The following is a 17400-nucleotide window of genomic DNA, read 5'->3' as shown; positions in this document are numbered from 1 at the left end:
GCGGAGCACTGTAAACCAGGGTAACGCATACCCTATCAGAGGAATCACGGATGTAGAGAGAGAGAGAGAGAGAGAGAGAGAGAGAGAGAGAGAGAGAGAGAGAGAGAGAGAGAGAGAGAGAGAGAGAGAGAGAGAGAGAGAGAGAGAGAGAGAGAGAGAGAGAGAGAGAGAGAGAGAGAGAGAGAGAGAGAGAGAGATTTTTTTTATATAAAGAGAGAAAGATAAGTGACAGCAGCACAGTGACATCCAAGAAACAGCCCTCTTAGCCAGCTTGTCCTGGGGACTCAGTCCAACACAAAACAACTTACCACATCAGGAAAACCAAAATTATAGAAAACAAAAAGTCAACTATTTGGCACATTGGAAAGAATCCACCAAAGATCTGAGTAAATTGGCATGTTACTTTTCCCTTAACAGAGAATACATAGTTGCAGAATACCTGACCACCGCGACTGATCGCTAAGAAAATCTTTGACCAGACACAGCCTGGCCATCGAGAAGGGCCGCCACAGACAGACCTTGCTCCCAAGATAAGACAGGCTGTGCTCCCACTGCACATAAAACACTGAAAACTGAGCTGCACTCCTTGCCAGTCATACCAAGACATCAGGAACACACACTTCACACGGACACAGGCATGCAAGGACTATGAAAACACTCCAGATGCTAACAAACTGCCCTATCTGTTGGGAGAAATACAACAATGTTCCATCACAGCAGCCAGATTCGTCACCTGTTGGAATGAGAGAAGGACCTCAAACTCCCCATGAACGTACTCATTCCACAGGACTTTAACCACTAGCACACCTTTTTTTAATATGAAACCTCCCTTTTGAAGTCTGTTCACAATGAATCAGTATTGAACATATCCTCCACATTGTTAATACGTGTATGTACATTGTAACGTTAATTTATCTGTTTATAGGAGATGCTGGATTTTTTATAGTATTCCATATTTGAGCGATGGTGCCCCTCTGTTTGGTCTTTGATAGACTACAGGTCTACAATAAATAAATGATTGATTTATTGAATATATTTGATTATTTTTTATTTAAATTGAATGGGTTAGGGTTTATAAAAGTTTCAATCTAGACAGTAAAGACGGTGAGTCTTGAAAATGATATTGTGCTCATGACTCTTGATAAAAAAAGAGGATTATTCACAGTTCTTAAAAATCTGCAGATATTTCACCATGAATAAACTAAGTCCATTGAGTGGCATTTTTTGCAATGCAAAAGGATCAGGTCAATTTAATGAAATGAATTGAATGAACTGCCAGTGATGCTGGATTACGGCCTAAACGAATAACAGAGGATATTGGATGAGGCCTGAGTTTGCTTCCCGATCTCTTTTCCCATGGTGGGTGGGCTGGTGTGGTGTGTGGTGGTCACAGATCCTGCCCAGGGCCGATGTGTTGGAGGAGGGCACCTGCTCACTGTGAAGGAGAGGAGGACATAATCAAGCAGACCTATCTAATAAGATATATTCAGCACACGTGTTGCATTAATGGTTTAACTGCCATGGCAACACTAATAACAGGTACACAGCACATATTTTTTGTTTGTTAATGTCAACCGCAGATTTCAAATTTAAATACATGAAAGACGTATAATGACAAAGGTTAGTTGAGAAGATTCTTCTTGGGCTGCTGTTGATTAGCCATTTTTGCTTTGTTGGTTCCTAACTGAGTGAAATAACCTGGAGGTACCTTAATGTCCGCCATGATAAGAGCTAAGATTCTGTTAATGCTAACGGAAGGTACTTCAATTTGACCTTTTTCATCCTCTTTGGCCTAGTGTAGCCTATACTGGGCATACTTTACTAAGGAAATTAGATAATGCAATCCATTTAAACTTTTAAAGCGACACACCATTTTGCCGTTTATGAAAACAAACGATCAACATGACAATTGACAACAATTATTTTCATACAATCATCATACGATCGGGGTCACTAAATATAAGTGGCCAGGACGGTGAGCGTGAGCAACTCATCTCAATGTGATCACCTTTTCGTTTCACGTTAGTGACTAGGCCTACTATAAACTATGTTATATCTTTTTTTTATTATTATTTCAATTCCAACTTGGTTGTTCACCTTAATATAGCTTGTGTTTAACAACATGCTAAGAAGAAACAGAGCGAAGTATTACATCTTTCAGATCATTGTAATTTTACCATGGCAGACCCACGTCCATAACATCTGCCATCACATCATTATGAAGCCTAGTGTAAGTGCATTTGTATCCTCTAAACACTGCGGTGGTCTTATCTTAATTTCTTCACATCTTTCCTTGACCTCAATACGTTTTCTATCAATGTCAAGGAAAAGTTGTTAGGACAGGACATAGGATGTCATTTTTTGGAATATTAGACCGTAGCCCAAGTAGTTGGAAAGGACTTTCAATCAGACTCCTCCTAAAATAGCTGATGGCTTCTGCACTACAGGGCCGGACCAATTTATCTTGGACACCACTGGCAGTAAGATGGGAATGGGTCTATGCCACACAACTACCATTAGTGGTGGTTAGGGATGGAGGGACTGGGACCGGAGGTAAACCATACCAGGCTGAAACAGAGAAAATCTCAGAGAAAGTACAAAACAGAGTATAAATGAGAGGTTGAGTACTGTAATCCAATTACTTATTTCAAATGACGTTTGAGTGAAATTGACCAATCATATCTTCCCTCTAAATGGGTGGGCTTTGTTATCGCTAACTTTATGAGTAGTTCCGCCTGCTGTGACGGACACAAATCCAATAAACGATCTAAATTATGGGCGTGATTTGGTTTACTTCACGATGGCAGCCGCCTCGACTAATGTAACCGCTAGTGAGGAGGACATTGTTTCTGATATATTACCTATGCCGTTTTCTAGGTTAACTCTTGCTAAAAAAGTTGGAGTGGTAACAGGAGGTAAAATTGGTTCAGACAACCAAAGCTTCTGAAAGACATTTCAACTCCACCAACTATCGCGATACCCGTGGATGACGGGATCAGCACGGAGCAATGCATCGAGAAAGATGCTGTTTGCTCGATGAATTGCTAAGGCTGGACCAGCGTATTATTTTTTTGTTTCAGAGCTAGAATTGTCATTGTTATCTTTTGCAGTACTATAGAGAGGACACAGTAAGCTATTATGGAGAGGAAACAGTATGATAAGCCGGTGGTCAGTTTTTTCCTGACGGGGAAGGGCGGTCAGAGGGCCAAGGTTTCAGAGACACAGTTCGCTACTGTTCTTAACCAATTGAGATTGGTCTTCTTCCTATTAACTTCCTTATTCGTCTCAACGTTGTTTTAATAACTTCACAAAGATAATCTAGTATTTTATATTACCTAGTACCTTTATATTCAAATTATGCAAATAAGTGCATGCGTGCTTCTGTGTGCATGTTTGTCTGTGTGGAGTCAAAGCTTTGCATTAATATCTTTCTCCACCCAAGATCAAGCTTTGTATCTAGATACAACATTACATATTTTTGTTAAGGGTAGATAAATTAGGAAACACTTGCAGAAGGGTGCATTACGAACAGGTTATTAATATTCCTTCATAATCCTTAATTAATATCTCTTCATTATAACAATAGTAACAATGGTTGATTATGTTGAAAGAAATATATTTAGTTTTCTATCGTTTTCTGCCTTTCACTTTTAATATTTTGACTGCACTGAGGAAGTTTATGCGCAATTTGCTCAAACATTTATAAAAACGATGTTTTGGCCTGTATTCATTGAGTATAAAGGTTAAATACTTAAATATGTCAGGCTTCATAATACGATAACACACAAGTTATTTAAGCCGATTTAATATTGAAATCTGTATCGAGATTAGGAAGGGGGTAGGGATCGGTTGCTACGCCTCTGTCTATTCCTGAAGTCAAGGAAACATGATTCATCTTAATCACTTTCCCATGACTGTTATTTAATCAAGAAATTAAGAACTGATATGATCAGGGCCCGTCATTGTTCCATTGTTCAAGAGGATGTGGCCACAAGGGGGCGGAAGAGGTTGTATTTTAATGCTTAAGATTCACAGAAAGTTAATAAGTAAGTGTAAAGTCATCCATTTTCCATGTAGTCCGACAAAAAGTGAATGGCCAATACTGCTTGCTCAATGCTAATTTATGCGAACGTCTGTCTCCAACTATGTAACATTTACTGTATTGTTCATATGTTGTATTACAGTAGAATTAATTACACACACGCATAAACACGCATAAACTCTCTCTCACACACACACACACACACACACACACATACACACACACACACACACACACCTCAAATAACCACAGGTTCATGATTTACAGCACATGTTTCACTGCCTGGAGCTGGGTAGTTTAGGTTAGGATAAGTTATTTCGATATGCATATTTATTGCTTTTGTGTGTGAGTGTGTATGTTAGTGTCCAATTTCTGACAGGGCTAGCACGCACACCACTAACGCTAACGACACCATTGTGGTGGTTCATAGACTTATAGTAGTATACATATTCATTATAGGTTTTGCCTGGTAAGGATGCCCACTAGCCAGCGGGGAGGAGACCTCGGGGAAGACCCAGGACTAGGTGGAGAGGTTACATCTCAGCACTGGCCTGGGAACGCCTCGGGATCCCCCCGTCAGAGCCGGTCAATGTGGCCCGGGAAAGGGGAGTCTGGGGACCCCTGCTGGAGCTGCTGCCCCCGCGACCCGACCCCGGGTCAGCGGATTGACGAGGAGAATGAGCAGGAGCGTCGCTAGCAATTGAAAACATTCGGGGCTGTAGCCCAGAAGTTAGCGTCTTTTAAAAACGGCGGTTTGGGGGAGAGAGAAAATTCGAAAGTCGGGCTTATGAACAAGCAATTGTAACGTAGTTTGAGAAGGAAAGGAAAGACCAATCGTCATGTCTGACTCACGTCAGGGCAGGACTGAGTAGGTTAATGTTTACGTTAAGGATAGGAAAGTGCAACACATACACCAGCAGCCAAAATGAGACATTAGAAAAGCCTGTAGCCAAATAAAACACAGTCATGCGCCTACCCGATGTCAAGTGGACCGGGTTGAATTCACTGCGGGTCTCTCTTCTTATATCCATCTTACCAAAGATATTTATTTACTGTCCTTCTCAACACTCTCTGATCTCACTAAAAGGCTAGCAGCACGAAACAGCAATATTGACGAGATGCGCTATGCATAGAGTAGAAAGAATACCGATGTTGAATTAGCAACATTTTGCAACAAATTATTCTAAATCTGCCTATATATGGACACATCAGAATTTTGCGGTTTTCACTGGCTACAATGTTGCATCTATGGCTGCTGGCAATGCAACCACAAAGAAGTATACTATACGGGGCTATTTATTATGTTATTATGTTTTTTTATTTATTCTATTTGAAAGTGCGCTGAACCTGCCCTCCATTCTGCGTATGCTTTTGTGCAGTGAGCGCGGTTCATCAGGATATTCTTTATTATATCCCCATAGTAACAGCAATCATCATCTATACTTTATACTATATTATCTGCTGATCCAGTACGTTGATGCCAGAATCTCTACGTGGGAGCAGTCTGAGCATCGAAAACAGGTCGATACAGTCCATCAGCAGGTCTTTCTCAGCATCATTATGTGCTGCACTGCTCTTGGAACAGCTGGCCGATGCTGAAGCTGGTAAACTATCGTTGAGGACGGGGCTGCAGCTCTCTCCAACACGCCTCTGGCTCCAAACTGTGTTCATATTGTGCCTCCAGAGGTGCCAGCAGATGGTCTGATAGATCATCAGCATAATCTTGTTCAGGGAGCCCACTCTCTGCTCAGCATGTCAATGGTCCCCCAACCAAAACGACAGAATAGCTCATTTGTATAGGTCATCCAAAACGACCCATAGCCTATGAATATTTTAGCCCCCTATCAACTGTTGAAAGAAAGACCAATAAGTATGTCGAGGTTCTGTCTTGGCAAAGACAAAATGGATGACATGAAAATGCAACATTTTAAGATAGTTTCAGCATTAATGTACGTTCAGACCAAAAGCTATAAAGCGTTACCAGGGATAAACGCCCATTGACTTTCTATTAGACATGAGCAATAAAGCGGTAGGAGCGATAAAACGCTGTAAAGCTGTAAATGACAGTTGAAAACAGCTGAACTTTATGCAAATAGCTATCAGCGATTTAGCTTTAAATGACCCAACAGCCAATCGGATTGTATTGAGGAGCAAGATAGATCGTTCAAATGGTTCACGTGATGAGCGATAAGAGCGATATAAATATTTTTTGAGTTTTGAGCTATTCTGCGATTTTGCATCTTTGACAGCTTTCGCTGTGAACATACATGCGTTTTAATTACATTCGTACCAATGAGATGCACATTTTTCATCATCTTTAGTCAGTGGAGGTATATGATGTTGACTATTAAATAGTTAGTGTAACGTTTTATATCATGGCCATGGTGGTTCATGTGGACGCTGTTATCCCTGAAACCACTCAGCTTGCATGTTGTTTGAATCAATGTCTTTGTGTCTTTGTGATGTTCTTTCAAATAAAGAAACATTTGAGTGACCCAGGGAGGAAATTAATTCTTCTTTGTGGACGGATCGGGGCGACGGGTTATTGTGGTACAGAAGTTGATGTTCATTTTGCTTCCACTGATAGAAATCCATTCCAACTGTTTTAATTAATTAATTTTGTTTCAAAAGACGATGATCTTTCAATATATACTTGGATTTTCAAGTGACCCAGGGAAGACATTCTTTCTTCTTCTATGGGTAGACCTGGACCTAGGACCTCTTTTATATGAAAGAGGGCCTCAAGGATATACGCTATTCAATTTGGAGGCTTTAGCCCTACATGAAGTGACTTACAAAGCATCATCAAATGCGCCAGCGAAACACATTGGCAATAAAAGGCATCCAATAAATTCCTCTAAAGTAATTGGAAAGAGATAGGAATTTGGACATTAGGCCTATGGATCAGGGAGTGGGATGGCTGTGGAAATGGAAAAAGGGGGCTATGGTCAGCAACGTAAGACTACGTCGCTGCACATAGCCCAGTGGTCCGAGAATATGTGTAAAGACATATCTGCAATGACTAAAGTAAATCTTTGTCTGATATCGTCAGCGACACTGTGTGTAATGTTTGTCAATTTAATATGAAATCACTATTTCAGTTTTTCTATCTCTGCTAGGGTTTAATCTCAGCCTCTCCTAATATTCAGCATTAAGATTAAATGGGTTAACTGCTATGATCGCTAAGAAGTGGGGAAGTCACATGAATTCTCTATTAGGCCTCTTATTTCTCTCAGTATGTGATGACGCACAACACACGCAGGGAGGGAGATGTCAACATTCTTGCTAAGCAGCTTTTTTTCCTCCCGTCTTCCAGTAAGGCTTTTTTTTAACTCTCAACATTTGTTTTGTCTAGTTCCGTCTGGGCTCATTGTGCTGCTGGCTGTGGTTCAGCATGTCCACTGCATGCTGCTGTTGTTATATATGAAACACGCTGCCTTCTTACCATTCCAGTCTTACCATTTCTAACTTACAGCTGTCCATGTTACAGCAACCCAGTGATCTATGTTTTAAACAAACCAATTAAATACAGGGAGACAAATTGCAAGAAGCAGGCACATACAGAGAAACAGTACATGCATGTGTTGTTCGCATTTTGCCCTGTGCTGCCGAGCCCTTCTGCATACAGAGGGAAAGGGCATGCGTTTGTGTGGGTTTCTTTGTGCTTTGTGCATGTGTGTGTGCGTGCGTGTGCGCTTGCATGTGCGTCCAGTGAGTTTAGCGTTCCAGACAGCACTCAACCTGAATTATGCATTGAGAGGGAGCAGCAAGGAAGGAGTGGAGGACGTGCACATGGGGAAGAGGGAGAGGAGGGAAAGAGAGAGGGCCAAACAGGAGCCAGAGGAAGACGCAGGAGTCAGAGGAAGAAAAGGAGGCTGGTGTAGTGACACGCTGTCATGGAGTGACAGGAAAACGGGTGGACAGGGAGATGGAGCTGAAACCAATCCCAGGAATGGGTGGATGAGGGGGTGGGGGTCGATAATAAAGTGTGTGTGTGTGTGTGTGTGTGTGTGTGTGTGTGTATGTGCCACTGTGTGTGTGTGTGTGTGGGGGGGGGGGGGGGCGGATATCGGGGTTTGGTGTGAAGTTTGGGTTGAAAGAGGCTGGCTGCCTGGGAAAGAAGAGATGAATATGGATGAGAATTAAAGAGAGAGATAAAAAGAGAGAGGAGCCGGGAACAGGGTGCAGATAATATATCTCTGGTGCACTCATCCAAACTTTTTCCAAGAGAGTGGATGAGAGTTAACAGGATTTCCTGAAATGCCTGCTTTGAAAGCTTTCTACAATACTAATAGCAATGGGAGGAACTGCCTTGCGTGATCTTGAGGCAACATGGATGAATGGACGGACAGATAGATGGCTATATGGACAGATGATCAGACAGATTGAATTATCTCCACTCTAAAGCTCCTCGCCGTGGGTGGGTTAACGTTGAGTGTTTCCCAGCCCTCTGTTACTCAGGCTTTCTGGCCGATGGGTGCTTTTAAAGTGCTGCCGTCATAGACCCGGCACTCCAACAGGAAGCAGCAGCTGTGGCAGGGAGCAGTTACAACAGAACGTGTGGCCGCCGCACTCACAGACAGTTCAACACATTCAGGGAAATCACATCCAGGAATATGACAACCAGAGCCCTCGTTGGCAAACATTCGAGACACAAAGATGCCTCAAAGAGAAGTTCCTGAAATGCTTATTTTTAAACATTTATGTACAAAGAATTTTCTGGTAAATAAATGGTAATGCATTAAACAAGAAAGACATTCTTTCTCAACAATATCAGCTCTGAAGCTGTCGCATAACATTGCTTGGCTACTTGTGTTGAGTGACATAAACACGTAGCCTATTGTGATGTGAGGGGGGCGGGAGCTGCAGACAGGTGGGCAGGGTGGCTCAATCTCAGGGACAGATGCAGCTGTGGCGGATGAGCCTTATGAGGTCTAGGACTATATATACTCATGTATGTTGTGCTCTCCCCTGACAGTGAGACTGGGTCAAGAGTGACTCAGTAGTTGTCAGTCCGCACTTGCAACACTGAATGTTCTTTCTTGCTATGCATAATTTCAATGGGACAAGTTGTGACACTATGTGTTTTTGTGTCATCAACAAGCGTGTCATCAGTCACAGACACAACTTCAAGCGGGTAGCCCGGTTGTCATGGCAATGCAAATCTCGGATGCACCAGGCTGCCGGGCCGAGTTAAACCATGCTGACCTGGGCCAGTAAACTAGAGTGGAAAACGCCACACCTTCACAGCTTCTCCCCTGATACATAACCGTTTGCAGTCACCTTTCAGCTGTTATGTTGTTGTTTGTTGACAGGTTTGTATAAGGTATGCACTGCAACTTACACAATTTCCTGTTTGTCACCAGGGCAATCAAATATTTTTACTTTGAATCCACAAAAAAATCTTCTTAAATCATGTCAATAGTGGTTCACAGCAAATAATATTCCACATGAAATGTGCGTTTGGAATCACAACGATTCCTCTGTTAAATTGTTTGGCACTGTCATGCTCTGTGTAAATTGTATTCAGTGAGAGATTAACATAAATAAAAGATTGATGCAAGGATTAAACACTTTTAATGAACCTTTGAATGTATTTTTTCATACAAATGTAGCATACATGTTCAAGACTCTCTTTTGCAATAAACTGTAATATACACTAATTAATGTAGATAGTGTTAAACAATTAACCTATCCAGCAGCATCAAGAGGCTTACTTTACCAAAAGCAACAGCAGAATGGCACTCATTGCCCAACTCACTCACAACGGAATCAAATTGAAATGCATGAAGTGACTCAGCCGATTAACCGATTCATCCCGAAAATTACTGAAAAAAGGAGTTAAAGGAGTTAAATATCTAAACAATGTCCGTCAATGGATTGGTATTGTTGTAATGTTGTATGTATGAGGGATTGTGTATGCGTGGAAGTAGGCCTACTGTTTATCTGTTGGATTGTCATGTATTATATCGGGCAATGGCGGAGGAAATGTGATCATATTGCATTGTAGGAGCGTAGTGCAAAGATGCTTTTGGGACGCTATAGGCTTCATTACAAGAGAGGAATACTCCAAGTTAGTTAACCAACAAAATATTCATAATCAGCAATGTGACAAGCGTAAAGTTCATTCGAATACACAGTGGATAATTACCAGTGCAAGGGCATGAAATTAAAAACAAAAAATGCTGAACAAAAGAGCAAGTTAATTTGTATATCACTCGTATGGAAAAAAATAAAACCTCAACGACACGCATATTATAATTTAACTGGAAGAACAAAAATAAATTCATTGAAAAATGAACTGTCATACCATCATACAAGTGTAATTCTTAGTGCAATATCGTTTGTAATACACCATGGTTTGCTACCCTTTCCACCAAACATGCACACTACCCATGAAAATAATAACTTACCTTAAAGGTTTAAGCCGAGGTGTCTGTAAATTGGTGTTGGCCAGTTTTACCCAAATTCAGATGAGTTGTCCCATGCCAAATTCATCATTGTACATCCAGAAGGGGATTTATTCGGTCGACATTTCCATTCCCTGTGTAGACCCCTCACATGAACAGGAGCGAGGCTAATTTAGCTCTGCAAGTTAATTAAATTGGCAAACGGAAAGCAAATATAACCCAGAAAACTCCCCTTCAGGACATACAATGAGGAATTTTGATGAAACAATCAATCTTAATCTGGTCAAATAGGCAAAAAGGTATTCACAGATAACTTGGCGTATCCCTTTAAGTGAGGTTACAATTCACCCTTTGACCTTTTGTAAATGTTTAGGAGCAATCATAATTGGATAAAAGATCTAGTTTAATAAGGCCGAAAATAGTTTGTATAAAATAAAAATGTAGTTTCTACTGGTATATTATTTCTAGAACTATAATAATCTGAACACCTTTTTGAGAATAGGTTGGGACATAAATTCTAACATATACTTAAGATAAAAAGCTAACATGGAGTACCTGCCACAGCTATTGCAATTATTAGAAAGCTAAGATTCTGTTAGGCAGTACTATTTTAACCAACTATTACATACCCAAATGCAATGCTATTGCCCCTCTATACATTCCTCATGTCATTAATGTGTTGCAGCTTCAGAACCTTAATGACTGAGCTTAATATTGCACAATGGAGTATGTCAAGACCTGGTTCTAGTTTTCCAAAAGTAGTATATGTACCTAAGACATGCTTTTTTTAGAAATATGAACCTGCATCCAGGGCGCAGCTCACCTATGACGTAAAATGGATTTATGATAATTTAATCGGAAGTAAATACCATGGAAATATAAATGTATTTTCAAAGTTATTATTTTTTGGTTGCTTGAGTTGTCCGTAAAGACGTATTACATTAGTGGATGCATTTTAAAGTACACTGAACAGGGAACCCCAAATGTAATGGAACATAGCAAATAGCTGTGAGTATTGCAGTGTCCTGTTGCTGTTTTAACTATCAAATTTTGAAATAAAAGTCCTGTCTGTGACATTAAGACAGGCAGAGCCAGAGTTTCCTCACTCTGTCAGGTCAAGGTAGCCCCAGGCCATTTCAAGAAAAATATAGTATGCATTCTGTATACTTGAGCTATTCCTCAAAAGATAGATACAACATGTGCAAAGATGCAATATAATATTATTTCTATATATGAAAAATCCTTCCAATCCATTTTGACCCATAACATTGAAATAGACTGAGAGTACAATGTTTATCAATGCCTGTATAAAAGGCTGGCAAATAGACAGTTATTGTTTTCAAAGGGTAATGCGTCACGAAGGAGCGCTTTATCATTGTATTTCAATATATAGATATTTTTTAAGATTTTTGTAAACATAATTAACATATTTTGTGGACCATGAAAATAATGCAAAAAAAAATGCCCGGTAACACCTTATAATAATGTTATGTCATAAGTAATTTAAAAGCCTTTAGTTAATAATGAACTAATCATTAAGAAAGGATTAATTTATAATGCTTTAGTTATTGAGAAAGTGATCATTAACCAAACATTAATGTACATTAATGAGTACTATGTTAAAGGGCCCTGTTTTATCAACAGTGATGTTGATTTGACATTACAAACCATGTATTCTAAATTGATCCTCTAGTGATAGAATGTGTGTCCGCCGAGATGTATGATGGATAGATCAACGGTAGGCTGGTAGGGTGATGATATCCATAGCACTTTTTAATCTACAAATGTTTATTAATGTTTGGTTAACCATTAACTAAAGGTTTCTAAATTACTTTATGGTGCGTTCACACTAAGAACGAAGGCACGGCCGATGATCCATACACAGTCAATGCAAGTCTGGTACTTCCAAAACAAGAAAATACTCATACTGGCGGTTATCCCAACCATTATTTAGAATGAATGGGTGGAAAAAAACTTTGGTGTAAAGTAAAGTTGAGTAAAGTTTGTTTGCTTGCGCAAACACGCGGCGCAGCGCAAGTATTCGCTTCTGGTGTGAACGCACAGTAAGACCGAACGTTATCATAAAGTGTTCCCAAATATCCACCTCCAAATATTCATCTCCAAACGTCACCTCCATAAGCAAGAACACTCACACTAACACACAATGACTAAAGTGCATACAAACCAAGTATTATTTCTTCGGTTACATTCTCCAGTAATCTGTATGGTTATTGGGGTCTGGTTATAAACGCCCCCAATGTTGGTGCTGGAATAACCACTTTGAGTTACACCCTTACCAACCACAGTCTATGAATGTCAGTGGGTGGGGTCCCCTAGTACCAGTAAGGGTTACTGGTGGATCCCATGATTGGCTCCTTCTGGTCACCTGCTAAAGTATCCCTGATCAACAGCTGGTAAGCCCTCATTGCGCCTGGCGAGCTGAGTTGCTGTTGTTGTCACCTTGCACATAGTGCTCATCAGTAAAAAACACTGTAATCGTTTACCATCACCGCCACCACCGCCACCAATGAACTGACATACCGCCCACGGCTGGGAGGAAGTGCCCTGCCATTGCCATTGAGCAAGCACTGCAGCACATCCGCCCCTTATCATTTCCCGTGTGGTGAAACAGTGATGGTGTGATGAAGAGTCCATCCGGTTTCAAGATGACTTGTCTGTGTTGTCCTGAACTGATTGTCTGGTTCTCCTAGTAGCATGGTTCCTCACACAGAGCTGTGGCTCCAGCACACAGCTGTAGGATGGGGCTTCCACAGCACCGACGAGGTACGGAAGTATTTTTCTTTCTTTTTTTCAATTGGAAATATGAAGAGGAGGGTCTGAAAAGATGACTGCAAGATGATCCCAATGTACTCCTCCAGGCTCCATTGTCTTCTATTAAAACTGCTGGGAGTTTTGCGTGAATGAATGGCAGCGTATGCAGGGGGATGGCAGGTTCTTTGGTTTGGCGGACAGAAAGACACACATTCACATGTTCTTCATAGAGGAAGAGGATAAAGAGCGGTGATAGAGACTTCACCACTACTCTTACACCGGCTTCTACTTCTTACTTGGTCAACCTTTGGCCTGTGGTTGGTCCGTCATTGCTCCTCACAGCCACTAGTGGAAAAGGCTTCAGCTTCCTGGTTCTGGAACATGTACTACAACAGAATGCACACCGACAAACGTTATGCAGGCTTTATCCATGTCTTTATGTGTCATTATCCCATTCATCACAAAGATAATTCCCCCATAGTGTACAGTCGTCATTCAGCCAGTCTGTCTGTATAAATGTGTTGTTCTGGACTCACTGATTTCAGGTTGGACTCCATCTCAGTGAAGTTCCACTCTGTAAGAGGCAGGCTTAGATTGAAGGGCTGGTGTGCAAAGGAAGCAAAGAAGAAGAAGACACATAGAAAACACAAAGAGTGTCATTTTCAGCATTCACAACGATATGTGCTACCTGTTTCTGTATGCTTGTGTTGGGGTGTGTGTGTCAAGGGCGTAGGAACCGGGGGGGACGGAGGGGACGTGTCCCCTCCAATATCGGAGACAGGCGCATTTGTCCCACCTAAAAATTATACCGGATCTGTCAGGTTTCCGATATGTGTCCCCCCCAATGTTAAACTCATTCCTACGCCCCTGGTGTGTGTGTGTGTCTGTGTATGTGTGTATCTGTATGCGTGTGTGAGTGTATCCCTTACGGTTTCCGCCCATGTTCCCTCCCACGCATATTATCACATATTGTTTGTCCAATTTGTATGGGTAATGTATTTCCAAACGTGTCACCCCGGTACGTCGTGGGCAGACGTGTGGTGTGTGTACTGACGTCCATGACAGTGGTGGTCCCGCTCTCCACGGGGCCCTGCTGGTGGCTCCTGAGCAGGAGCTGCTGCAAGTCCTCCAGATTCATGTCCACATTCTCCACTGTGTCAGACACCTCCCCCCTGTGTGCACACACACACACACACACACGCACGCACGCACGCAGGCACACTCACACACACACACACACACACACAAACGCACGCACGCACTCACGCACACACGCACAGACGCACGCACGCACGCACGCACGCACACTCACACACACACACACACACAAACGCACGCACGCACTCACGCACACACGCACACACACACACACACACACGCACGCACGCACACACGCAGGCACGCGCACACACACACACACACAAACGCACGCACACACACACACGCACACACACACACACGCACGCACGCAGGCACGCAGGCACGCACGCACGCACACACACACACGCACGCACGCACACGCAGGCACGCCATATGCACGCCCACACACACACACACACACGTGGTAACACAGCTGTGCCGCTCTACGTTTCCATGCCTGTGATTATATTGTATTTTAAACAAACTCAAACATATTATGCATCATTTACAAACTGACTATTAAGTTTTCATGTTACTTGGAGCCTGAAACATGTGACTAGTGTCTCTGCAGCACGTGTACGTCCTTGTGTGTGTGCCTGTGAGCGTGTGCGTGTGTGCCTGTGAGTGTGTGTGTGTGTGCCTGTGAGTGTGTGTGTGTGTGTGCCTGTGAGTGTGTGTGTTTGTGCCTGTGAGTGTGTGTGTGTGTGTGTGACTGTGAGTGTGTGCGTGTGTGTGCCTGTGAGTGTGTGCGTGTGTGTGCCTGTGAGTGTGCGTGTGTGTGCCTGTGAGTGTGTGCGTGTGTGTGCCTGTGAGTGTGTGCGTGTGTGTGTGTGTGCCTGTGAGTGTGTGTGTGTGTGTGCCTGTGAGTGTGTGTGTGTGTGCCTGTGAGTGTGTGCGTGTGTGTGCCTGTGAGTGTGTGTGTGTGTGTGTGAGTGTGTGTGTGTGTGCGCGCCCACCTCTCCAGGGCACCCCTCTTGCTCCGCCTCTCCCCCAGCGAGCTCCCTGAGCCCCTCCCCTCCAGGACGGACTGGACCATGGCCACGGGGAGAACGGGGGGCTCCGAAGAGCACACCTCACAGGAGGCGGGGAGCAGCCCGGCGTCTGCCCCCACAGCGGCTCCTCCTCCCCCCCCCCTGACTCCTGGACTGACTGGCTCCTCCTTGATGAGCATCAGGCACTTGTCCCTGTGGAGGGAAACCACACTCGGTCGGGCCTCACACACGTATCCCCCCACACAGCGGCGAGATAAGTGTTGGACCTGCTTGGGGGGGAGGTCTCTCTCTCTCTCTCAAAATATCTGGAAAAAATGTATTATCGCTGTTTATGACTCTCATCTCGTTAGTACTCGCAATCAGTTACCTCGACTCATTCGTCTGCAACTGGAGGTCCATGCCGGTTGGCTGGGACATGTCAGTGACGTCTGATATGATCGGCCCCCCGGTTATCGCACTCGTAGAGCAAGAGGCCCCTTCATTTGATGGCTGACAAGGAAAACAGGAGAAAAGGCAATCAAGTCTAAAGCTCACAGGTCTTCAGAAAGTAATACAGTACCATAGGATTATGGCGTATTTAACCTAGGATTATTTAACCCGGACCCTCATTGTTTTCTGATATTATTCGGTCTGAGGGACTAATGCAGACAAACATTAAAAAAAAATTGGTCCAGTATTGCTGCAGCTGTAATCTTTCAAAATGGGCTGCAATCCTTTGATTGATGATCACATTTGTAGTATAGTCCCAAAATGATGGGAAAATAGGGTACAGGTTGAAAGATCCTGAAGTTGACCTTTAATTACCATGTCAATATATGGGGCTGTGGAGCTGCTCTGTGAACACTAACATTGCATCTTAATGTGTATTTAATAACTTGATCTTTGGTTTGTGGGTTGAAATGTCTCCCTCTGATGTTAGTTTCAATGAACAACATACCATATAGGCCTCATGACTAAAAAACAGGCAAGTATTCAGATATAATATAATCTTAATAAATTTGTTAATGTACAAGTTCCAGTACAGATTTCCTCACTGATTGTATCAGAAGAGTTTTATTTAAATTAGACAATTAAATATCTAATCAAAGGTGGATACATTTGAAGAGTGTATCCACAACTGACCACACACACACAAATGTGAGTTTCAAGCTATTCCATTTGATATATATATATATTTATATTTTCATATATATATATATTTTCATAATCTTAATAAATTAGTTAATGACCAGGTATTTCCTCACTGATTGTATCAGAAGAGTTTTATTTAAATTAGACAATTAAATATCTAATCAAAGGTGGACACATTTGAAGAGTGTATCCACAACTGACCACACACACACAAATGTGAGCTTCAAGCTATTCCATTTGATATATATATATATATTCTATAAAACACATTCAAACTGGATGAAACAACATGTATGTTGAGAACTCAGGGTTTAACTAAGCTAAGTAAAGACACTAGAGAGTCTGGTGTGTGTGCAGTCTTCTTACCGACTGTATGTAGAACGGCTCCTGTAGGGCCTCCAGGGTGTGGCTATGGCTGAACTTTGAGGCAGGAGGGCTGGGAGAGCCCTCGTCTAACATCAGGGGCCTAAAGAAACAGCCAGATATTACTAATCTACCTAGCAACAGCTGCCCTATGTAACCGTCATGTGTGGATACCATATTTAACTTTTTTTTTTTTTTTTTATTAAAATTTTATGTTAGAAGGGTGAGCATTTTATTTGGAGAGAAAAATAGAAATTCAGGTTATTCCTTTTCAATGTTATTTAATTATCAAGTGGGCTTTTGCTTGAAATCGTGATGTTTAGAGGATTCATTTTTCAATAACGGGTCACCTCTTCCTGTCTAAAGTTCCACATCAATGCGCTACAAATACAACATTAACAACAACTGTCAAATAAAACTGATATTAGTTACAGACACACACTCCCACCTCAAGACGCCCTCTTGTCTTTCCAATGTGTCTTGTTTGCCCGCACGTATTAATGTTCTCTGGTCAGTTTATTGGTTATTCAGGTATAATAGTTGTTGCACA

General features: G+C 42.1%; 1 protein-coding gene across 1 annotated transcript in view; it reads right to left on the bottom strand.

The window, feature by feature from the left end:
* Nucleotides 1-13550: 13550 nt before the first annotated feature.
* hsf4 (heat shock transcription factor 4) overlaps nucleotides 13551-17400 on the bottom strand; it is a gene marked incomplete at both ends in the record, with an annotated part of 9081 nt that continues 5231 nt past the window's right edge. The window contains 6 exons of the mRNA XM_079743912.1: nucleotides 13551-13610; nucleotides 13761-13826; nucleotides 14279-14396; nucleotides 15321-15548; nucleotides 15724-15845; nucleotides 16854-16953. Of these exons, the coding sequence (XP_079600038.1) occupies nucleotides 13551-13610; nucleotides 13761-13826; nucleotides 14279-14396; nucleotides 15321-15548; nucleotides 15724-15845; nucleotides 16854-16953 (694 nt within the window). The remainder of the gene's footprint in view (nucleotides 13611-13760; nucleotides 13827-14278; nucleotides 14397-15320; nucleotides 15549-15723; nucleotides 15846-16853; nucleotides 16954-17400) is intronic.

This window comes from Pollachius pollachius (genome assembly GCF_949987615.1).
Source record: "Pollachius pollachius genome assembly, chromosome: 9".
Taxonomy (NCBI): domain Eukaryota; kingdom Metazoa; phylum Chordata; class Actinopteri; order Gadiformes; family Gadidae; genus Pollachius; species Pollachius pollachius.
Note: the sequence above shows the minus strand (reverse complement) of the source record. Positions and strands in the feature narration are given on the sequence as shown.